Genomic DNA, 24,752 nt, shown 5'->3' with positions numbered 1-24,752 from the left:
TTTCAAAGTTTATGGGATAGCAAGCTCAAAATATTTCAGCAATGTCATGGGGCAAATGCAGCCGGCGTTGCTATAGGAACCACATCCAGAACCAGGGAGGTGACAGCCCGGTTCTGCTCCTGTCTGCCAAACAGCATCTGCAATAGAGCAGTGAACTCAGGCACCAGCCAGGGATATAGAAAAAGACTAGTCCATGTTCTTAATTTAAGATGAGCTCCCAAGATTGTGAAGAAACTTAAAATCTGAGATGTGAGAAATGGTTGAAGCAAATGCGTAAGGGAAGACTTCAAATATATAAAGGCTGTCATGTGGAAGAGCAGCTTGATTTACCCCCCAATGATCCCAAAAAGCAGAATTAAAACAGTAGATGGAAGCTACAGGAAGACAAATTTTGGCTCAACTTCCAGGGGAAAAAAAATCTAAGAGAGAAGAGAGGGGATATTTAAATATGGAATGAGGGATGAGTCATTCAAGAATGGGCTGGGAAAGAATGGGCTTTTGGGCACCGATATTTCCTGGGGGGGCTAGAACAATTTTCCAAACCAGAGATGCTACGATTCTCTAAAAGTAGAGAAAACCACATTAGATCAAGACTCTTGCCGTGAAATTTTATAATTAGTTATTTTAGGGACTGTGAAAATGGAGATTATTATGAAAGATACCAGAGTGCTCAGAATTAATTGCCCTCCCATAGCGCTTGTCTTACGCTGTACGAGGCCACCAGGAGTTCTTGGCTGTATACATGCTGTCTTCCCCATTCGATGGCAAGGTCCCTTGTGAAGAAGGCACAGTATCTTATTCACATCAATGCAATCACTACAAGAGTCTATGTTATTAGCCCTGTTTCTTTTAAAACCTCCCAGAATTCAAACTATTCCTCATCCTTATCATTTTATATCATGTTTATCCAGGCCAAAAGTATAAATTAAGCTGACCCCTCATGGTCTGTCCATTAATGTGGTTTAACTGTACAGTCCTACAAATGAAGAAGAAAATATTGTTCTGAAAATGTACCTCTGTGAGTCTATGGTAAAGAAAATGGACAAAAATGAAAGCATAAATAACTTGTTTTTTCTTCATAAGGTTGTAAGTAGTCACAAGGCACACATTTCCTTCCCTTAAACGATGAGTTGCCTCTATAAGCAACCATTTTGAACCGAAAGCCACCAAACCCAAATAGTAACAAAGAAGTCAAGTGGTGAAGAGTAGTGAATGCTGTAGCTATGCCAGAAGAAAATTACTGCAAGAGGGGCCCCTGGCTGACTTCTTGTATTCATGTTAATGACATATTGTGAAATATTCCACACTTAGGTAAAAATTAATATCCAAGGAAGATGCGTCAGCTTGACAGTAAGCTAGATTATGTCAATGCCACTTGCTACACTTAAGAAGAAATCACCGTTAGAAACTTTCTTTTCATCATCATCAAGGACAAGAGGTGTACCGAGCTCAAATGGACAATATTTTTGGTAGCAAAAATGGTGGGAGAAATACCAATTTTTTTCTGAGGGAGAAAAATGGACCCATTTGGCTATGAGCAACAAAACAGTGAATTCATAGCAGCACTAATATTACCAGGGGAGAACTTTTACCTTTCTAGTTTCTTTAAACTGGTCTCTTGAGCTATACCCAAAACAGTTTCTGATTGCCTAACTGAACCCTGTGAAATCCTTTTGACTCTAGAAAAGAAGTGACCTCTTGGATCAGCTGGGATCACAGGGTTGTTCTATGTGATCTATTGCTGTGGATCCTCAGCTTCCATTTTTTGGAGTCCTGGAGTCATAGCAATCCTCTCAGAGCACCTTAAACTCTGGTCTGCCTTCCCACCCAGGTGCTGACAATAAATGCTACATTTGGGAGTCCTGGTTCACCTCTGCATACCCTGAAAGTTCTCATGAGGAGTCCCAAACTGTCTCCTGTGTGAAAGCTGCTGGAATAGGACTATTTCATAAGGCAACTGGGCAGGCGGGTGAGGGACAAGCAGGGAGCGGGAATAAACAGAGTTCTAGACATTTTTTAGTAGCTTTATTCAGTTTCCTTTTCTAACAATGTGCTCAGTGTTCCAGAATGTCCTTTCTCTTCCATTCTCCCCAACATCCTCCTCTTCCTTCCTCCATTCCTGAATCGTCCCCTCTCGTCCCCCAGAGAGCCCAAGATAAAGACATGGTCAGGCTTGGTCAAGAGAAAACCATCCCGTGCACCCTGGTGGAGGGTGTGACCAGTTGTGTCTGGGCAGGAGTGCTAAGGTGTTCAGGAAGCTGCTGTTCTTGCCAAAAATAGATCTGCCTCTTGTGGAATTTGCTTTGCTTCTCGGTTCATGGGAGTTCAGGTCACCACCTCATAGGACACAGTTCAGTCTCTCTGTTCAGTCAGTCATTTACTTCAGGGAATTGGAGGAATGATTATTGAAGTTGTGGTTAATAATGAATGATATACCAATTTAGGTGTCTAGGGAGTTGCGTGTGAATCTGGAGTCCCTAGGGTAGATTATCCTACCCTAGGTAATGCCTTTATCCTTTATGCTTTATTTTAGGAAAAGAAAATAAAAAGTGATAGTTTTTATTCCACTCTTTCAGCCTTGCTGCTTCCCGGCCCATATCAATGAACTGTATCAGTTCATATCAGTGAACTGATACAGTTCATTGATATGGGCCTGGAAATTGCACTACATACACATTATCTGTACATTTCACTTTCGTCAAGAGAATTCATCACCTTAAAGAATAGAACAGTGAGCATGAAGAAATCGAAAATATTAAAAAGTGCCAAAGTAAATGACTACTGGATGCTAATTACGAGGGAAAAAAATGATCTTAGTTTTTATAGTATCTGAAAAGGTTTTAGGGCACAGCTCACATACGGAACTCAGGGAGTAAACACTTTACAGTACAGTGTCTGGAAATGATAGAATTTATGATGATAACTGGAATATATAAATGGGGATACACGATGAGTGAGTTTCAGAATTAGGGACTAGTCAAGGCCTAGAAACAAATGACTGTGAAGAGAAAATCTGTCTTATATTCCTTCCTCAATAGTCTCAGCAATAGCAACCAAGTCAAACTGGCATGCACTTTGGCATCCACAAATTCTAAGAATGAAGCCAATGTGGTGAAAGCCTGGCTGCTTTCACCAACAGTAAAAGCATTTTGACTTTTTTTTCCTTGGTCAAAGCATACGCTCAGCATATACACTTTCTCATCTAAGTATTTATGGGTACATTTGGAATGGAGCACATATTCCCCCACTGAACAAGCCATACGTCTTTGAAAACCTAAATACTTAATTGAAGAACTGCTCCTGTAACCCATACTATATAAGCAATGGGGTTAATTTGTTCCCATTTATCTATATTTATAGGCAAATTTAGAGAAGTTTTTCACTGAGTAGCCACTTGTTGCTTTGCTAGGGTTTATTGAGGATTTAAGACTTACATGCATTTTTAAAATAGTAATTAATGTCAGTGTGTCTACTCACAGGCCAAAATGCATCTTACAGACACTGTCAATGATTCTCAAATTTTAGTGTGCATAAAAACTATGTAGGGAGCCAACTAAACATGAAGCCACATTTTGACCCAATAGGGCAGGGACTCTGCACTTTTGTCAAGCACTCCAGGTTATTTGAATACAGTTGGCCGAAGGAGCTTCCCAGGTGGGTCCATGGAAAATCAGGAATTGTCAGGATGGATTTATAGAAAGCAGCAGATTTGAGATGAGTCTACTGGGTCAAACTTCAAGGATGGGTGGGATTTAAAGACAGAGAAGGGAAGCATTTCCTTGGAAGAGGGAAAGGCCTGAAGAAGAGCACAAATTTGAGAGTAAATATGGCATAAGAAAGAGAAAACCAGAAAACAAGCCTGAGAGAAGCCTGAGGGATGGCACATAAAATCTGGTTTCCTTTCCCCTCATGTTGATTGTCTACACAACTTAAGTATCTAAAGTCTTTATGAAAATAAGCAGAATATATAAAGCAGGAATCTTTCTATTTGTGGCTGAACCTGCTTTTCACATAAGTTATGTCCAATCATAAGTCTCAATGGACATTAAGAAAGCAAGCCCTAGAGCTACAGTCCCTAAGCCAACCAAACCATGTACATATATACAAATGCTAGGCTTGAGGTTTTAGTGTGTCGTGTCAAACTAATAGTCATTATGGTAGACAGGTGACATAGTACCAAAAAAACCCCACATTGCCTTAGGTCCCAGAAATAACTGGATTTAAATAATTGTCATACCACTTAGTACCTGGGAATTTTACTTGGCCTCTTTGAATTTTAGTTTCCAAATCTGTAAAAAGAAACAATTATAAAAATACACACAGTACCAATCCCTTGTATTGGGTTTTTTTTTTAAATACATCTTTATTGGAGTATAATTGCTTTACAGTGTTGTGCTATTTTATGCTGTACAACAAAATGAATCAGCTATATGCATACATACATCTCCACATCCCCTCCTTCTTGAGCCTCCCTCCCATCCACCCTCCCTATCCCACCCCTCTAGGTCATCACAAAGCAGCAAGCTGATCTCCCTGTGCTATGCAGCAGCTTCCCACCAACTATCTATTTTACATTTGGTAGTGTATATATGTCAGTGCTACTCTCTCACAATGTCCCAGCCTCCCCTTCACCCCCGTGACCTCAAGTCTGTTCCCAACGTCTGCATCTTTATTCCTGCCCTACCACTAGGTTCATCAGTACCATTTTTCTAGATTCCGTATATATGAGTTAGCATATGGTATTTGTTTTTCTCTTTCTGACTTACTTCACTCTGTATGACAGACTCTAGGTCCATCCACCTCACTACAAATAACTCAAATTCATTTCTTTTTATGGCTGAGTCATATTCCATTGTATATATGTGCCACATCTTCTTTATTCATTCATCTGTCAATGGACATTTAGGTTGTTTCCATGTCCTGGTTATTGTAATTAGAGCTGCAATGAACATTGTGGTACATGAATCTTTTGGAATTATGGTTTCCTCAGGGTATATGCCCAATAGTGGGATTGATGGGTCATATGGTAGTTCTATTTTTTGTTTTTTAAGGAACCTCCATACTGTTCTCCATAGTGGCTGTATCAGTTTACATTCCCACCAACAGTGAAAGAGGGTTCCCTTTTCTCCACACCTTCTCCAGCATTTATTGTTTGTAGATTTTTTGACGATGGCCATTCTGACTGGTGTGAGGTGATACCTCATTGTAGTTTTGATTTGCATTTCTCTGATGATTAGTGATGTTGAGCATCCTTTCATGTGTTCGTTGGCAATCTGCATATCTTCTTTGGAGAAATGTCTATTTAGGTTGTCTGCCCATTTTTGGATTGGGTTGTTTTTTTTGTTATTGAGCTGCATGAGCTGCTTGTAAATTTTGGAGATTAATCTTTTGTCAGTTGCTTCATTTGCAAATATTTTCTCCCATTCTGAGGTTTGTCATTTCGTCTTGTTTATGTTTTCCTTTGCTGTGTAAAAGCTTTTAAGTTTCATTAGGTCCCATCTGTTTATTTTTGGTTTTATTTCCATTTCTCTAGGAGGTGGGTCAAAAAGGATCTTGCTGTGATTTATGTCATAGAGTGTTCTGCCTATGTTTTCCCCTAAGGGTTTTATAGTGTCTGGCCTTACATTTAGGTCTTTAATCCATTTTGAGTTTATTTTTGTGTATGGTGTTAGGGAGTGTTCTAATTTCATTCTTTTACATGTAGCTGTCCAGTTTTCCCAGCACCACTTATTGAAGAGGCTGTCTTTTCTCCATTGTATATTCTTGCCTCCTTTTTCAAAGATAAGGTGATCATATGTGTGTTGGTTCATGTCTGGGCTTTCTATCCTGTTCCATTGATCTATCTTTCTGTTTTTGTGCCAGTACCGTACAGTCTTGATTACTGTAGATTTGTAATGTAGTCTGAAGTCAGGGAGCCTGATTCCTCCAGCTCATTTTTTTTTCTTTCTCAAGATTGCTTTGGCTATTCAGGGTTTTGTGTTTCCATACAGATTGTAAAATTTTTTGTTCTAGTTCTGTAAAAAAAATGTCATTGGTAATTTGATAGGTATTGCATTGAATCTGTAGATTGCTTTGGGGAGTACAGTCATATTCACAATGTTGATTCTTCCAATCCAAGAACATGGTATATCTCTCCATCTGTTTGTATTGTCTTTGATTTCTTTCATCAGTGTCTTATAGTTTTCTGCATACAGGTCTTTTGTCTCCTTAGGTAGGTTTATTCCTAGGTATTTTATTCTTTTTGTTGCAATGGTAAATGGGAGTGTTTCCTTAATTTCTCTTTCTGATTTTTCATTGTTAGTGTATAGGAATGAATTGTACTGGGTTTTGAAGACTAAATGAGGTGGTAACCTTCCTGACACAAAGTAGATGATTGTAAATGGATGAACAATATTTGTAATATTTTTATATTCATAGAGAAGATGTTTTAAATGGACTAATCCATGGTTACACAATGGTGTGATTCATTTTAGGTCAGATAGATAAAACAGCACAATTGTGATGTAGTAAGAGAGATATATGTTTTTCTATACAAATAAGAGATGAAATTTGACAACTGTGGAACCAGTTAGCACCATGATGTGATTTGAAAGATACCTTAAGATGTGTTTCCAAGTGGCCCAAAGTCTCCCATTAGAGTTTCATTCCCTGCTGGCTCTTGCAGAGGTGTGCTGCCGCTCATATTAGTCTTTTGTGTTTAGTGTGAATTGTTTTCTCAGATCTTTTATCTCAACGACAATGGAGAGAAAACCCCTGAGGAAAAGGAGATTGGCTGGATGTAAAGAAAAGGTAGAACCATTTTGTGATAAAGGGAAGCCACAGAAGATGGAGCTGGCTAGAACCTCAGGCCATAATAGGAGGGACCTGCAAGACTTGGTCTGGTGAGAAATGGGAGCCAGAATAGAGAAAACAGCGCACAGAAAGGAGGCCCTGACAAAATATCAATTGTTTTACCTTTAGCCTTTGTCTGGCTTGAGTGCCACTGTTCCCTGCATGCATAGGCCTTCATTTCCATTAAATATCATACAAATACCTTTCCATTTTTGGTATCATCTCACAGAGTAAGATCTTCTAAGATGAGAAAGTGAGGCTCAAATGGTCTCCCCAGGTGGCTGAAGGAAATCTGAGAACAGACATGGTTTCTTCAAAAAATAAAAAATAAAAAAAGCATGCAATGAACTGTACTGAGTGTTATATAGAAAAAAAAGTATCAAAACTGCTTTAAATAACTCTCCTCCTTTAATGTATTTTTTAATGCTATTATTACTGCTCATTTACTACTGCTCACTACTTACTACTATTATTTATAATTACCCTCCATTTTTTCACCTGAGAAATTCAAGATGTAATGTGCCTTTCTGGTTTGGTGACTTTTTTTCTGTTTACTGATTTTCCTGAATCACTATATATGATATATCTTTAGAAATTTAGACTTTTAGAGGGGAAAAAATGTTTTCTCATCCGCATCAACAGTACAGTGAGGGCTTCCCTGGTGGCGCAGTGGTTAAGAGTCCGCCTGCCGATGCAGGGGACACGGGTTCGTGCCCCGGTCAGGGAAGATCCCACATGCCGCGGAGCGGCTGGGCCCGTGACCCATGGCCGCTGAGTCTGCGCGTCCGGAGCCTGTGCTCCGCAAGGGGAGAGGCCACAACAGTGAGAGGCCCGCGTACCGCAAAAAAAAAAAAAAAAAAAAAAAACAGTACAGTGAGGTGAGTGTTGGTGAAAGAATTATCTTTCTTGATGGGAAAAGAAGGCAGAGTTATATTAATGGGGCATTAGAAATAAGGTCTAAATGCTAACCACAGATTATATAAAACTAAGGTTATTTGTGGCAAGAGAAATTGACTATAGATTATAGAAGGAAATGTGTTTTGTTTATACCTAGGGCCAGGTGCATAATAGTTGTTTAGTTGAGGTTTGTTGGATGATTAATTTACAACACAATGAGAAACTAACCAGTGAGTCCCTAGCCCTGAGGTGTTTCAAAACAGATCCTCCATGTCACTTTCAGAACAATTCCCGTTTACACACACACACACTCCTCTTGAATGGCTGTAATGACTCATCTCTGTACAAATTCCCTGATAATTATTTAGTCAATATAGTCAGTATCAGCACAATAGTATCAACTCAGTTCTGAAAAAGTCTTACAGGTGAGGGCTTATGGAAGACTTTATGGTAACTTTTGGTTTGCTATCCAAAGAGGCCATAGAGTCCAAGAAACACAGAACTTTGCTTTCGAACAGTGAAGAAATTATTGTGCAACAGAGTGTGGTACTGGGGAGAAAAATGCTATTCACTCTCAGAAGCAGTGGTATTTATCTTTTGAATGAGAACAGAGAAGTCCTAAATGAGAGCGGTCAGAAGCCCTCCTCTGAGTCAAACTCCACAAAGGCAGTGCATTCGGCTGCCTCAATACCTTATCTGAGGAGTCCCAGAAGAACCCATCTGTAGCAAAACTTGCCTTTTCACACTGGAATTCCTACTACTGGGGTTGCTATTTCGATTCACAAACTGAAAATGAACTTCACTGGAAAGGGTACTGGAGGCACCCAGTAAAGACCTGCTCAAGGCACCACGCAGGTGTGGAGCCTCGAATTCAGGGAACGTCAAAAGGTAAGGAGGGGCCTCATTGTGGGCAGACTCAGCCAGCCTCATGGTTTGCCTTCTCCTAGACTTGGCCAGTTCATATTCCAGTTAATGTGCACAGACTAAATAAGGACAGTTTTGCCCTTCAAAAACAGCAGAAAATGGTCTTTGATTTCTCGCAAACGCTCTTGGGCTTATCTCTCCATGTGAATTGTGACAGTAAAACAATAAAAATTGAGATTTAATTTTAACTCGTGTTGGTGAGTCTGGGGCAGTAAATGAAGATGATGGGCTAGAGAAATATTAATCCAGGTTGGCTATTTAACGTTTGCCTCTTTTTTGAGGGGAACACTATTGAAGGCACCTGTTCAGGACAATGAAATTCTTCAGGTATATTTTAGTTTATCGTCGGTTTCTCCTTGTAGTTTTCACTCTGTTGATTTTATTGCCACTGCCACTCATCCTCCGCACCAAGGTAAGTGAACCCGGAGAATGGGCTGGTGGGTTTTCTGATTTATCTAATTGTCCTTTATTGTTGCTATGTAATTGTCTGGCTCAGAGCTGAATGGGTGATGATACCTTGGGCTTGAAATCAGGATGGTTATACATTGTGTTTTGTCCATTTTTTCTCCTTTTTAATGATTAATGTTGTTGATCCTTGGTATGATTAACTGCAATAATTAAATAGTATATCCAGTCAGAATTGTTCTCTGATTGGCAACCAGATGAGAGGAAGGACAAAAGAATCACAACCCTTGAAATCCTGTCATTCTAGTTATCAATCTCCAGAGAGCATCCTGGGTTAACACAATCCCTTCCCCTGAGACTAGGCAGCAATGTGACATTGGGGGAAAGAGCTAGAGAAAAACTTGGGGGTCCTAGGGAGGGTCTAGCACAAACTAATTTACTTGACAGCTCCGTGGCTTGGTGTGGGCCACGGAACCTTCTGGAAATCTAGTTTCCTTATGCTTCACTGAAAGCATGAAGTAATTTTCCTTGGTTAATCAGAAAGGTCTAATAAATAATTGTACACGTTCTGAGCATTTGAGATTTTTTATCATTTTGGTGTTGCTTGTAGGGATTTTTCTGTTTCCTTTCAAGTGTGGTCAGTCTATTAAGTCCAGAGTAATAAACGCAATGCATTTTTAATACCTTGGGGAAATGATTGTATCAGCAAACATTTAGTGAGCACCTTCTCTACGCCAGGCACGACGAGTGTCTCTTGGTGGTAAGAGGACAGTCACCAGAGTCAGGCTCTCTGCTTTAGGTCCCCGGTTTCCACTTAGAAGCTGTGTGACCTGGGCAAATTAACTGACCTCTCTGTGCTTCCATTGTCTCATATGTAAGATTGAGAGAGTAACAGGCTTGTTATGAGGATTAAATAAATAAGCACTCATCAAGCACTTACTTGGAGCTGTGGCTGGCACACAGTAAGTGGGCTAGTGAGAATCTCACCAAATCTGTTGATCCCACAGCTGTGTAGTTCCCGCCACCCCCTCATGCCTTTTCTCTGAGTAGAAGAGAACCTTTCTGATGTTCTTCTCTCACAAGCATTAACCAAGGTTATACTAGTCTGGGTAAAAATAGAATTGCAGTAATTATAATACTCCACCTTCCCTCAGAAGTCTGCCACTGTCTGAAGGAAAGTCGTGTCAGCTACTGAAAAGTCTTTTTGACTCTGTCAAGGCCGCCTCTACCTGCAAAGCCGGCAAGGGATCTGGGCTCTGCCACCCACAGGGTGTTTCCTTCAGGAGGAGGAGGGGCAACGGAGGTCTCACAGTGCCCCGAGGACGGAGGGAAGAACTCTCTCCCACTTTTCGTCAAATATTGTTCTGAACCCCCAAAGTTTTAGAGAATGTCTAGTGAAAACAGCGGGCACACTCCATGGTCTTTGGTTTGGTTGGTTTTGTTTTGCAAATTCTTTGTGACTAATCCTCCCCTGTTCCCCCTGCCCCTCCCACCCCAGCTAGTTCTGAGGACTCTTCTATGAGTCTCTGGCAGTCAATAGATGACAAGTGTGAATCACAGACGTAGGGATTTCATCTGAACGCCCACCCCCACCTGCTTGGAAGACTCATCACTCCATCTAGTGCGCATGACGGCCTTCTTCTTCCAAGTCCCCTGGTCCTACCTGTCCCCCAGACCTGACTCCTACCATGAGTACATCCTGATTCATACCTGGACCCCTGTTCTATTTTAATATTTCTGGGTTAGTCTCAGCATAAGTCCTTACTTATGGCAGAGAAAATAAGTTAAACTAGTCAAGACAGACTATGGCCATGACTGCATATCATCTGTGCTGCTCCTTTGACATATACACATATGACACTTTGAGTATCTTCCATAATTTTCAGAGGAAGTGAATATAAGCTCTTTGAAAAGGAAGACCAATTAAATTAATAAAAAGCAACGTTCTCCATGCATGAGTCATTAACCAGAAAGTGTACATTAGGTCTGTGGGGAAACCTGGCAACAAGTTGCATTTGACAAACTGTGTTCCTCTTTCCTTTCCCTCTAATCAACTCATTTGTTAAAACTCAATGAATGTTAATGGGAGGATTTTTTTCTAGTACGGTAACATGATTTCATTTTTTGTTTACTCTAAATGCATACTTAACCATTCAATCAACCGCTAATCAAACGCAAAGAATATTATTTTAACTGTTGCTTACAAGGAGAGCAAAACTTTGTTTCAGAGGATGTGGGCCTTTGGAGTGTTTAAAAGTTAGGTAGAGGCTTACTTTGACATGAATGCAAATCAATTTATTATAACTTTCATGTTACCAAACTGGAGAACCCTATGCTTGCTTCCAAACCCACAATAATAGTCAAGCAAAACAAAGTCAATTTTGCTTTATAAAAGCACAGTGAATCTACATGATGTAGAACCAACAAATAAGTTATTGGCTGATTCTTTTTCATTTTCCTTCTGATCACTGAGTCATTTCTATAGACCAGCCTTAACCCTTACCTTAATTTTACCTTAATTCAAAAATGTAGCATCAGTGATGAGAGCCCCTAAGTGGCTTTGCAATGTAATGTTCAAAATGGAGGGGAAGGGCTTTGCTTTGCAGACATGTGACCCAACAAAGGCCACATAGATGCTATTGAAACTGGATTTGAACTCAGGTTCTGTCAGAACTCAGAATTCATGATTTAACAGTGGTTTTGTTTTACTCTTTTCTATATTTTGTACTTTTGAAGGTTTATCCTCTATTTTGAAGAGTCACATAAAGTGTGGCTTGATAATCATTTATCAACAACTCAGGCATAACTCTTTACGATGATGCTTTAGACAGGTCAGACCAGAGAAGAGGTGCATCTTTGCCATTTCCTCAGTTGACCTCATGCAACTCAACATCTTTAAGGTAGAAAATTGCAGTGATTCTAACCACTGGGGCGGACCTATGAGAACTGGAGTAGTGGACTCATGTGTGTCATTTGCTGAATGTCCCAGAGTCCCAGCTATACAAGCTTGTATTATCAGCTTGTCAGGGTATGGTGCCCCTTCCCTTCACACCTGTGCCCAAATGTTTACCATGACTCATGGCATTTAGTGGGCATCTTAACATCTTCTAGTTGGAAGAGACCTTGGAACTCTGTATTTCAGTGTTTTCATGGAAATAATATTTTATAGCGAAAGAAAATATGTACTGATATCACCCCAGAAGCCTAGGAGCATAAGTCAAACAGAAGCTCAAATTGAATCCTTATGAATTAGGTATTGTAATTGGTCAAATTTTGCAGATTAGAAATGGAGATAGAAACATGCAAATAGCTTACCAAAATGTGGCTATACAGATGTTTCCAATCAACATCTGTCTGACTTTAGAGCCAGTGATCTCAACCACAACTGAATATCTGTGTCTTTATAGCTTCCGAGGGTAATAAGTATACTCCTAACACATTGGTGTAAATGTCACTTTACTAAAGGAATTGTATTTCCTCATTGCTTTACACTGAAACATCAAAAATACTGTCTTTTTAATCATCACATAAGTATAAGGGTAGTCCTAGCCCTTTCCCAATTAGTAGTTAGTGGTCAGTAAAACAAGCCTGTAGTGTAATTGATATTTATGTAAATATTTGAGTAAAATTAATAATTGAACTGAATTTTTCTTTTTGGAGAGGGAATATCTTAAACATTCCCAGATAAAAACTTGTTCAAATTGGCCTAGGCTACATGCCATAGTCCCAGTGATATTCACAGTGCAACTTTGTTCTTTTATGACTATTTCTAGCAGCTTGTTAATTTTACTTCTCAGAACTCCGTACTATTTCTTTACTTATTTTTCTAGTTTCTTGGCTTTTCTTTGTATTTCTTTTGATGGAACAAAATGATAAAAAGAATGCCAAGTTTGTCTGAGGAGTTTTAATAGGAGAAAACTGAACAATAATATTTTCTGTTTGTAGAGAGCATCCTTCCAGGTGTGTCACTCCATCTAATTTACCCATTCGTTATGGACCCCCTTTTTTTTTTTTTTTCAGTTAAGGAGACAGGAAAACAGCCACACGGATACTGAGCAGCATTTCCTAGTTGACTGGTTGTAAATCTGAGACCAGATTTCAGGTTTCTGTCAGATACTTCAGGATTTCTCTGGAAAATATTTTACACCAAGAGAAACTTGAAGAGAAGAGAGGGGAAGAGTCAGCCGAGCAGAGAGCCTTAGGGCGCTGGACCGGCCGAGGTTAGGGATGGAGGAAACACAGCTGGGAGGGCCACCTGTTGTGGGCCGCTTCTGTTTCCTTCACAATCTATGCATCTGATGCACCGTCAATTTCAAAGTTATAATAGAAATTATAATAAGTAAAAGAAATGATACATAATGAGAGTCTTATGGTGCTCCATCTAGAAAAACTAAACAGATGGGAGAAAGATAGCTCTTGTAAAGAAAAGTAAACCTTAAAGTGATAAAGGCTCTGATGGAAGGGGGAAAGTGGTAGGTTGAGAAGTCTGACAAAGGAAAGGAAAATGAGTGGGAGAAAATGTTAAAAGACGACAAGTGAGAGAAGAGGGACGGCAGAATTCTGAGAAAACATAAGGAACTTTTAAAGGGGCAAATCAAGTAATGAAACAGTTGATATTGTTTTTAATGTTGGTCTAAACTGTTGTAGAGATTTAAGATAAAGGGGGGAAATGCTATAAGCTCCAAGAAAGTGAACATTTTAGATACAAAAGAGCATCAGAATGATGGAGGGCAAGAAAAAGAAGGCATGGAGTCATGCTAATTAATGTGGTAGGAGATGAACAAAACCAGAAAATCCAAATGTGATATATATTTATTTCACGAATATTTGATGAGAACTTGCTAGGCCCAAAGTACTGTGCTCAGTGAACAGTGGCATATTATGCAGTGTAATGTTTCTGCTTTCAAGTAGCTTTTGCACAATTGCTGAAAAGTCAGTATATACCATGGCCAACATTCATCACAAAATAAGGCTGTACATAAATCCATGCCAAATGATGGAAACAAATGGTTTGTGTTATAGACGTGTAATGAAAAGGTGAATATACCTCTAGCGATTCATCGTCCTTCAGCCCCTCCATTCCCCCAGCCACACACATCCCACTTGCCCACAACCTGCTGCTCCTTCTGTTTTCCCTGTCTCGGAGAATCTGCTACCCCGTTTCCAGGTCTGAAATCTGTGTGTCATGTCAGATCCCTCAGCTATTCCTAAGCCCTCATCACTCAGTCTATGTTGCTTTACCTCCTGAATCCACCCGCTGCCCATCTGTGTCTTCATCTCCATTCCTGCTGGCACTGCTCTCCTGAAGCCTGTCTTTTCCTCTCTCTTTCATAGAACATTTTCACACTCTTTCCCCCAAGAGTCTCCTGCCAGAGGACTGTTTTTAAAATGTCAACCTCGTCCTATTGTACCACTGCTCAGACATCTTCCATGGCTCCCTTTTGCTGACAGGGGGAAAATATCTAAACCAAACATGTATATACTGATGGATCTTTGGGATTTTGCCATTTATTCCTCCTAATAGCCCTCCCCAAAGCCCCCAATACCTATCTCCCGCATTGCATTCACACTTCCCATGGCAGCAATATTTCACTATCTGCCGCCCTAGGAGACCCATGATTGTTCTTCCCTCTCTTTGTCTGCACATGCTGCATCCTCCTCCTGGAACGCCCACTCCTCTCGCCCTGTCCTTCTTGGGAAAGGCAGCTTGGGCTGTGATACAAACAGAATCATCCTCCATGCTCTCAATGCACAGTCGTGGAGACATCGGCCTCCATCGTAGTATGTATTCCATTTTGCCTTTATCTTTGCCTCCCCCTCTAAACTGCAGATACCTCAAGAACACAGAACATGTTGTTTAACTTGTTTCCTCCGGCCCAAGCACAGTGCCTGTCACACAGTTAGATAGTTGATAACGGATGGATTAAGGACCTCTCGCGGCAGAAGGTTATGGTACATAAGCTAGATCTTGTAGGAGGGATAGGATATAGGAGAAAGGAGACGATGAAAGGAAAGAACTTCAAATAGAGTACAGAGAGCGACTAAGGGACAGAACAAGAATGTAGGTGTAACAGGAGTGTGTCTCTTCCATGAACCTCTTCTTTTCCTGTCGTGATACATATTTATACCTTGGTTGGTAACAATAGTATATGTGAATGTCTACTGTCAGCCTCCTAACAACCATTAGAATAGTTAATATTATCCCCGTTTTACAGATGAGCAAACAGACACTCAAAGAGGTTAAGCAATTTGCCCAAAGTCACACAGCCTCTAAGGGGAGTGGGAGGATTTAAAGACAAGCTGTCTGGCTCCCAAGCCCATCGATGCTATTGCTTCCTTAATGGCATTTATATCAGATTTTTAAAACCGCGTGCACCATTGTTCCTGCATTTGTAATTACAAAACACATGTTGAGATGAGGTCTCCCACTGCCTGGATTACAGAGCAACCACGACCCCTGATGACCAAATAATGTGAGCAAGAAATAAACTTTGGTTGTTTTAAGCTGCTGAGATTTAGGGGGTTTTGCCACAGCATAACCTAGGCTGTCCCAACTTATCTAGCATATTCTGAAAAACTCCCCAAGTGATTCTGTCATGCTACCCTCTGGCCCATGGCCTCATCTGTAAAATGAACAAGACTTAAAAGAGTTTTCAATGTTATCTGTAGATTGGCTGCCCCAGATTCACCTGAGGTACTTATGGATGTGAAGTCCAGGATGCTGCACATTTAACAGACTCATCATGATTCAGAAGCAGTTAATCCATGGCCTGAATTTTTATCACACCCTGGTGCATTGTCAGATTGGAGAACAAGATGATCTCTATGGCTATGTCCAGTTCCACTGTGTGCACGGGGTGTGAATACAGCATGTCTCCATTGCTAACTGTTTTCAGAAGTTAGACGAAAATGAGTTAAAAATTCCCTTGTAACTGACATAGTGGAGCCACCAATTGCCTTTCCCTGCTACCCATTTTGGGCTGAAAACTAACTAGAAATGCTAATTATTTTTCCTTGACTTTGTAGTTGAGCTTCTTACTCTCCATCTTCCAAGATGGAGTCACTTTAAGCTTTGCAGTTAATATGGATTGAGTCTTTAGAATTTCCTGCAGCAGTAGGGGTAGGTGTGTCACAACCCATGCAAAGCCCTTTATGGGTTCTGTCAAATAATAATAATGTCTTTCTTGTAGCACACAGACTTAGAATGCATTATTTTTCTCCTGTCTTAATTGCTTTGCATTCTTTTTCGAAAATCAATTGCAGTGAGTGAGGCCTGTGATTGGTCCTGCTTTTCTCAAGCTGTGCTGAGAGACTGTACCCACATATGTACTAATTCATCGGTGAAATTATTCCATAATATCATCAGTGTGTCATTAAAAAGTGGGAGAAGAGGTGAATAAACTATATTTTAAAGCCTAATTTATATTTCAATTCCATCCGGAACAATAATTTCAAAGAGAACCAAGGTGATTTTTAAATATAATCAGCCACATTTCCCAAGATAATTTGACACTCAGAACTTCAGTGGGGGGGAGTCATTTTCCACATTGCCTAGTCATAGGGTCATTTGCTTTTTCTGCCTCAGTAGCAAGTTCCTGGCTGCACTTACTTGGGGTGGTTAAGACAACATATGACTAATATTGTGAAATGGGGAAGTGGGAGAGTGGCAGCTACTGGGAAGTGACCTATGCAGGTAAAAGTTTTAGTTCCAATTTCAGCTTACTAGCAAGAGAGGTGAGAACCTCAGGAGAACTACAGAGACAATTCATCCACTGGGATGAGCGTCAAAACATCCAGTGCCAGGCAAGTAGAAGAGAAAACAGAGAAGAGAACAAGGCAAAGAAAAGAGACTCCTAGGCTAAAGAATTTATGCCTAGTAGAGTGATTGTTTTATATAGGGATCAAGATATATGAATAAAAACAGCTGTAGAAAAGACACCGAGGGAAAAAAGCTTCATTCATTTAATAAATATTACTGGGAGCTTACTTTATGCCAGGCATTGGTTTAAGTGCTGGGAATAAGGCAGTAAATGAAATAAGATGTGCTCTCATGGATATACTTGGATTGAACTCTACTACATACTAGCAATGTGATTATTGATCCTAAGTTCAACATGGAATTACCATACCTACTTTATAGAATTTTGGTAAGGACTACATAAAACAAGTATTATATCTGGAATGTTGCAGGCATTCATAAATGTTATTTTCCCCTCCTCTTACTTAGTCATAAGTCAGAAAAACAGATTTGCCTATTTATTTGGCAAACATCTTCACCTTTTAAATAAGATTTCCTATCTTTAAAGCCTGTGATTAGCAGTCTAGATGAAATCTGTACAATTAAGACCCCCCTCATCCCTTTCTCCACCATAAACACAAAGCTAATAAACATCTCTGTAGACCAGAGTGGGTCAGAAAAGCACGCAAGCAGAGCAAATGTGAGAACCTGTGGTCTAAAGTGCTCCCACATCATTCTAGGGTCAGAGTTAATTTCAGTGCCACAAACTAAAGGCTGGAGAGTGGTTTTCTTGGCAACTATGACAGGTCCCCAAAAAAAGCTAGACTGACCACTCTCTGTGGTGGCATTCAGAGGAAGCAGATTCTGCCCAGCCTCCCAGGCAGAGCTGATCCAAGCTTCCTGATCCACCTAGATGGCAGGATTTGCATTGTCCTGGGAGGACAGGACCTCAGGCTGACAAGATAAGGCACATTCTGGACTATGAGCTGGGGACTGGATGGAGGCAACTGTAAAACTTCTAGATGATGAATAATGAGTACAGAAAGAAAAAACACAAAAACAAAACAACTACCATACAGGGTAAATCTGGAAATAAAATTTCAAAATGCAATAAGGCAACCAAGAAAGTCTGACAATGAAATCAACACAGAGATGAAAACACTCCAAATAAAATGAAAGTAACAGGGAAATCAATAGATGAGGAAAGGGGGAAAATCCACAATAGATGACAAATTATTTTTAAAATAGAAATATACAATATTACAATATTGTATTACAATAAGCAATTACACACCAACATATTAAATAACCTAAAAGTGGATAAGTTCCTAGAAATATACAATCTATGAAGACTGAATCATAAGGAAACAGAAAACCTGAACAGACCAATTATGAGTGTGAGGTGCTTGAATCAGTAATCAAAAACTTCCTAACAAAGACAGGCCAGGACCAGGGCTTCACTGGTAAATTCTACAAAATATATTTTAAAAGAATTAATGCCAATCCTTTTAAAACTGTTCCAAAAAATTGAAGAGGAGCGAACACTTCCTAACTGATTTTATGAGGCCAACATTATCCTCATACCAAAGTCAGGCAAAGAGACAATACAATGAAAGGAAATCACAGGCTCCTCTACAAAGTATCAGCCAACCAAACTCATTAGCACATTAAAAGGATCATACAACATGACGAAGTGGGATTTATCCCTTGGATACAAGGATGATTCAATATACACAAAACAGTTAATGTGATGTATCACATTAACAGAATGAAGGATTTTTAAAAATCACATAATCATCTCAATAGATGCACACAAATCATTGACAAAATTCAACATCCTTTTATGATGAAAAACTCTCAACAAATTAAGTATAGAAGGAATGAATCTCAACATAATAAAGGATGTATGTGACAAGCCCTGAGTATGTAACATCATACTCAATGGTGAAAAACTGAAAGCTTTTCCTCTAGGATTAGAAATAAGACAAGGATGCCCACTCTCACCACTTCTATTTAATACAGTATTAGAAGTCCTAACCAGAGCAATTAGGCAAGAAAAAGAAATAAAAGGCATTAAATTGGAAAGGGAGAAGTAAAATGATCTTATGTGTAGAAAACTGTAAATACTCTACAAAAAACTGTTATAACTAATAAACAAATTCAGTAAAGTTGAAGGATACAAAATCAATGCAAAAAATCAGTTGTTTTCTACACACTAACAACTATAAGAAAAGAAAAAAATTTTTTAAATCCCATTTACAATAGCATCTAAAAGAACAAAATACTTAGGAATAAACTTAACCAGGAGTTTCACCTTCTGAAAACTATAAAACTATAAAACATTGATGAAAGAAATGAAAGGAAACACACATAAATAGAAAGACATTAAAGGAAACACACATAAATAGAAAGACATCTCATGTTCATGGATTGGAAGACTTAATATTGCTAAAATGTCCATCTACCCAAAGCAATCTACAAATTCAGTGCTATCCCCATCAAAATTCCTATGACATTTTTTACAAATATGATAAAACAATCTTAAAATTCATATGGAACCACAATGACCTTGAATAACCAAAGGTATCTGAGCAAAGAGAATGAAGCTTGAGGCATCACACTTCCTGACTTCAAAATACATTACAAAACTACAGTAATTAAACAGTATCTTACTGGCATAAAGACAGACATATAGACCAATGAAACAGAATAGAGAAATCAGAAATAAACCCATGCATATGTAGTCAACTGATCTTTGACCAGGGTACCAAAAATACACAATAGGCAAAGGACTTGAATGGACATTTCTCCAAAGATGATATACAAATGACCAACAGACATATGAAAGGGTACTCAATATCACTAATCATCAGGAAAATGCAAATCAAAGCCACAGTGAGTTATCACCTCACACCTATTAGGGTGGCTTTTATTTTTTTAAAAAAAGATAAGTGTTGGTGACGATGTGGAGAAATTGGTACCATGGTAAACTGCTGGTGGGAATATGAAATGATGCAGTCACTATGGAAAACAGTATGGAGGTTTCTCAAAAAATTAAAAATGGAACTACCATATGTATGATGCAGCAGTCTCACTTATAGGTATATACCCAAAAGAATTGAAATCAGGATCTTGAAGAAGTATTTGTACTCCCATGTTCATTGCAGCATTATTCACAATAGCCAAAATATGGAAACAACCTAAATGTCCATCAATGAATGAATCAATAAAGAAAAATGTGGTATCTATAGACAGCAGAATATTATTCGGCCTTGAAGACAAAGAAGGAAATTATGTCATCTGAGACAACATGGATGAAATCATGTCATCTGTGACAACATGGAGGACATTATGCTGAGAAATAAGCCAGTGATAGAAGGAAAAATACTGCATGATTCCACTTTTATGAAGTATCTAAAATAGTCACAGTCATAAAAGTAGAGAGTAGAATGGTGGTTGCCAAAAGTTGAGTGGAGGGAGAAATGGGGAGTTGTTCAACAGGTAAAAGTTTCAGTTATGCAAGATGAGTAAGTTCTAGAAATCTGCTGCACAGCACAGTAACCATAGTTAACAATATTGTATTGTGCACTTAAAATTTTTAAGAGGGTAGATCTCATATTAAGTATTTTTAACACACACACACACATGCACACACAAAACAAAAACAAACAAAACCCAGAATGGGGCCTGAGGAAACTTTTGGACATGATGGATATGTTTGTTACCTTGATTGTGGTGATAGTTACACAAGTATATGCATATGTCCAAAACTCAGCAAATTGTATACAATATATATGTGCAGTTTTTTGTGTATCTATTAATCCTCATTTTTAAAAAAAGAAATATAAAGCGAGAGCAGGTGAATATAAAAAAAAAAAGACTAGTTAGAAATCTTGGAAATGAAAAATAAAGTCTCTGAAATGTTAAAAAAAATCAAATTTTAAAAACTCAGATATAATAAACTGTAAACTTTAAACTGAGTACACTTGAGGACATAATCAGTGAACTGATAAGAAAGAATACTAGGAATTCACCTAAAAATCAGACAGAATAATAAATAAATATGCTTTACATGAAAGAATAATTTGAAGGATGAATTCAGAATTTCCAACATACATGTAAAAGGTATTCCTGAAAAAAGAGGGACTAGAAGAGAGATTATATTCAAAGTAATAATGGTTAAATTTTTCAGAATTAAAAAAGATATGAATCCTCAGACAGAATATGCATTTCTAAGTATAAAATAATTTAATTAAATATTAGTCCATGTTTAGACACATCATAAATGAAACTTCAAACCATCGAAGATAAGGAGAAAATTTTAAAGCTACCAAACAGTAAAGAGAAAAAAATTTATATAAAAGGATGATAATTAGATTAATTTCTCACTTTTTTCAACAATAATGAAGATGTCTAGTACAGATTTACATGACCCTTATGGATAAAACTTCAAAATATTATAGAAGGAATTTAATGAATACCTAAATGAATGAAAGTGTTCATAGATGGGAATATTTTAATGCCATTTCTTGTTTTATAAATTCTGTGTAATTTCAATAAAAATCTAAAATTCAAAATGTAAAAGCCTAAAACTATCAAGGCAAGTTTGAGAAAAATGTAAGATAAGGGACTTGAGGTACAGATTGTAAAACTTACTGAAAAGCTATAGTAGTTAAAAGAGTTTAGCAATTCTGCAAGAGTTGATGTTTGAAAGGCGGTGGGGGGAGTAGGTGATTGAGGGACAAAACAAGGAGTCCATAAACACATGTGCCTGCATTTGTAGCGATTTGGCACAGGAAATAATATAGCAACACGAATTAGATGGACCAAAGATGGACCATCTAATAAAAAAAGCCAGGGCATTTAGGTTATACATTTAGAAAAAAGGCATCAGATTCTTCTACAAATGAATTTAGGCCCTACACTTGAAAACAGCCTTTTTAAGTTTTAGAAAAAAATACGGGAATATAATAGAATATAGAAAGAATTTCTCATACAAGGTAGTAAAAGCACAGAATATAACAGAAAGGATTTTTAAATAACTGCATTAAAATTAAAATCCTCTTATCAACCAGAAATAGAATAAAGCAAATTTCATAGACGAGTCAGAGAATAAGACAAATATTTGCAAATATATACTTATAAAGAAATATTACTAAGAATCTAAAAATAACTCCACAAATTCATGATAAAAAGAAACAAACAACTGAACAGAAAGATGGAAAGAGACTATAAACAAGGTAATTTGCAGGAGAGAAACAATTATGTTCAACAACCATGAAAAAAATACTTCAGTGGTATTCAAGCAAATGCAAATTAAGAAGAACTTTCCATACTATCAGATTGTCAAATAAATAAATTAGTCCAATATGCCAATGGTTGGTGAAACGGAACTTTCTCACATTGTTGGTGCTAATACTGTATAAACTGATACAACCATCTTGCATACTTTCCACTCAGAAATTTCGATAACTACTTTTATACACTAGCTTAGAAAATCTCTTTCCTATATTCACTTTGGAACTAAGTACAAAGATGTTCATAGCCCGTAAACAGCCATCAGAAAAACGGACATATGAATTCTAATGTATTTATAAAAAGAAATGCTATATCCATTTAAAACAAATTAACAATAGGCCTTCATGTATCAACATGAATGCACTTGAAATAGATAAAACATTGAGTGAAAAAGCAAGTTGAAAAATCACATATACAGAAAATCTTATTTAATCTCAAAACCACATGATGTTTATTAATGCATTAATGGCTACATGTAGTAAAATCACAAAAGCATGGATAGAAAGGATACACATTCTAGATAGTGGTTAACTTTCAGGATTTCAGAGGAGAAGGAAGTGGAGTGGTGTATATAAATCTTGAATGTTTTATTTATTTTTTAAAAATTCAAGCAAATGTGGCAAAATATCAGCATTTAAAAATATGTGTATGAATGTGTTTATAATTTTCCATATGTTCTTAATATTTCATAATTTAAAAAATGCTTTTAAACCATATACTGCTAGAAGGCTTCCTATGCTTCATTTTTTCAAAAATATCAAGGATCAGGAATTTTTAAAAAATTTTTGTTAGAGTATAATTGATTACAATGTTGTGTTAGTTTCTGCTGTACAGCAAAGTGAATCAGTTATACATACACATATATCCACTCTTTTTTAGATTCTTTTCCCATATAGGTCATTAGAGAGTACTGATCAGAGTTCCCTGTGCTATACAGTAGGAGGTCCTTATTAGTTATCTGTTTTATATACAGTAATGTGTATATGTCAATCAGGAACAGGAATTTCTTGCCCATATTTGTCGGTAATCATCTGCACGTAATCTCTCTGGTAGTTTGAGAGAATCTTCTTTTAATAGGAAAGGTGGAGATGGCCCTTGCCAGAAAGGTACAGCGTACACACACAGAGCAGGAAAACACAGTCAAGTGACATTACACTTCACACTATCGAATGGAATTTACAACATCTGTATTCTGCACAGCTGCCTCTGCCTGGTGGATGTGGTTTGTTTGCTGAACTTCTCGGTGTAACTTTTGGAAGTGGTAGGGGGTATACAGGTTTTTTTAATAGAAAATCAGTGTTTTTATTTTTGAGAAGTCCTCTGGACTTTTCCCCCTTTGTTTCATACAGTATTTTGAGAAGGGATCATGACTTAAAAAATATTTCTATAAGATCAGTCTTACTCATAATTTTGAATCTTTTTTCCTTCCTATATTTTCCTTCACAATAAACAAAATGAAAGTAGACGTTACTTGTGTTGCTCTCACTCAGTTCAAGAATTTATAATACTGAAATGTTTTGCTATCTGTGGAACAGAATTTGATTCAAGTTTTTACTTGTTATGGTTGCGAGGTTAATTTTAATAAAGACATCAGATGTACTCACGATTTTCACTAGACTTGAGAGGCACTGAGAAGGGAAATGATTCACCCACAGTCTAACTTACTTGACAATTGGCCTTCTTTTACTGTTGTATCAGTGTTTGCTGGTGGTTGTAGTAGTGGTGATTGTGGTGTATAATGGTGATTACAGTGGTGTCCTTCTGTTTTAGGAGTAGGGGGCTTGATACGAAGGTGGAGAAAGAGAGGAAAGAGAAAAAAATTAAAGAGACAAAGATGGTAGAGCTAGAGATAATGGGTCACTCTAAGAATTTCCAGTGATATAATGAAGCAATTTTTCCCTCTATCTCAGAGATGGTTCTACAAACATTCAGAATGGTTCAAACATTCAGAATGACTTTTGAGTTGTGAGCACTGAGATAACTTCTGAGTTTTCTTCTTCATCAGAAGAACCTGTTCACCAAAAATCATTCACCCTCATTTTAGTTTGGTTGAATATGATGTAAATAACAAATGAAATGTTTTTCTCTATCTTTTGTTTCTTTTTCTTAACAAAAACATCCACAGATCTTTGATTTAAAAAAATAATCCTATATATATATTTAATATAAGATTCTTAAAATACTAGACTTTGTGCCTGGATTAACCGTGTGTTGTTGAAGGCCTAAAGTGCTAATGGGAAAGAACACTTTCCTCTCCAGGACTCCAAGCCTGACCAAGAAAGATCACATAATGGAAAACAGGAATTGGAGGAAGGAGGATGTCATCAATAGGATGACTGCATAATTTGTCAGCCAAAGAGGGACACTTCTGAGAATGAAAGTGATTGCTAATCAAAAGGAATACCTGCCCAACAGGTGTAAACCAGCACTATCCCATGAAAACTGACACAGATGGCCATCCTACCCATTCAGAGGGGGATACATCTGTTTTCCTCCTTTTCTAGACTTTGAGCTTCCTTAAGATATGGGAAAAAGAGGCATTTTCTACACATTGTGGGAATGTAGCTATCAGGGACAACAGATACAGTGCCTTAGCCAGATGCAACTGTAATCTCCTGGGACACATATGCAGAAATATGAAATGTATGTAAGTGTTTGT

At 38.0% G+C, this 24,752-nt stretch overlaps 1 protein-coding gene across 1 annotated transcript in view; it reads left to right on the top strand.

Moving 5' to 3' along the window:
- Positions 1-8,965: 8,965 nt before the first annotated feature.
- Positions 8,966-24,752, top strand: part of SLC13A1 (solute carrier family 13 member 1) — a gene marked incomplete at both ends in the record, with an annotated part of 75,585 nt that continues 59,798 nt past the window's right edge. The window contains one exon of the mRNA XM_079711961.1: positions 8,966-9,064. Coding sequence (XP_079568087.1) covers positions 8,966-9,064 — 99 coding nt within the window. The remainder of the gene's footprint in view (positions 9,065-24,752) is intronic.

Source organism: Hyperoodon ampullatus (genome assembly GCF_949752795.1).
Source record: "Hyperoodon ampullatus genome assembly, chromosome: 9".
Taxonomy (NCBI): Eukaryota; Metazoa; Chordata; class Mammalia; order Artiodactyla; family Ziphiidae; genus Hyperoodon; species Hyperoodon ampullatus.
This window is presented reverse-complemented; position numbering and strand designations above follow the sequence as displayed.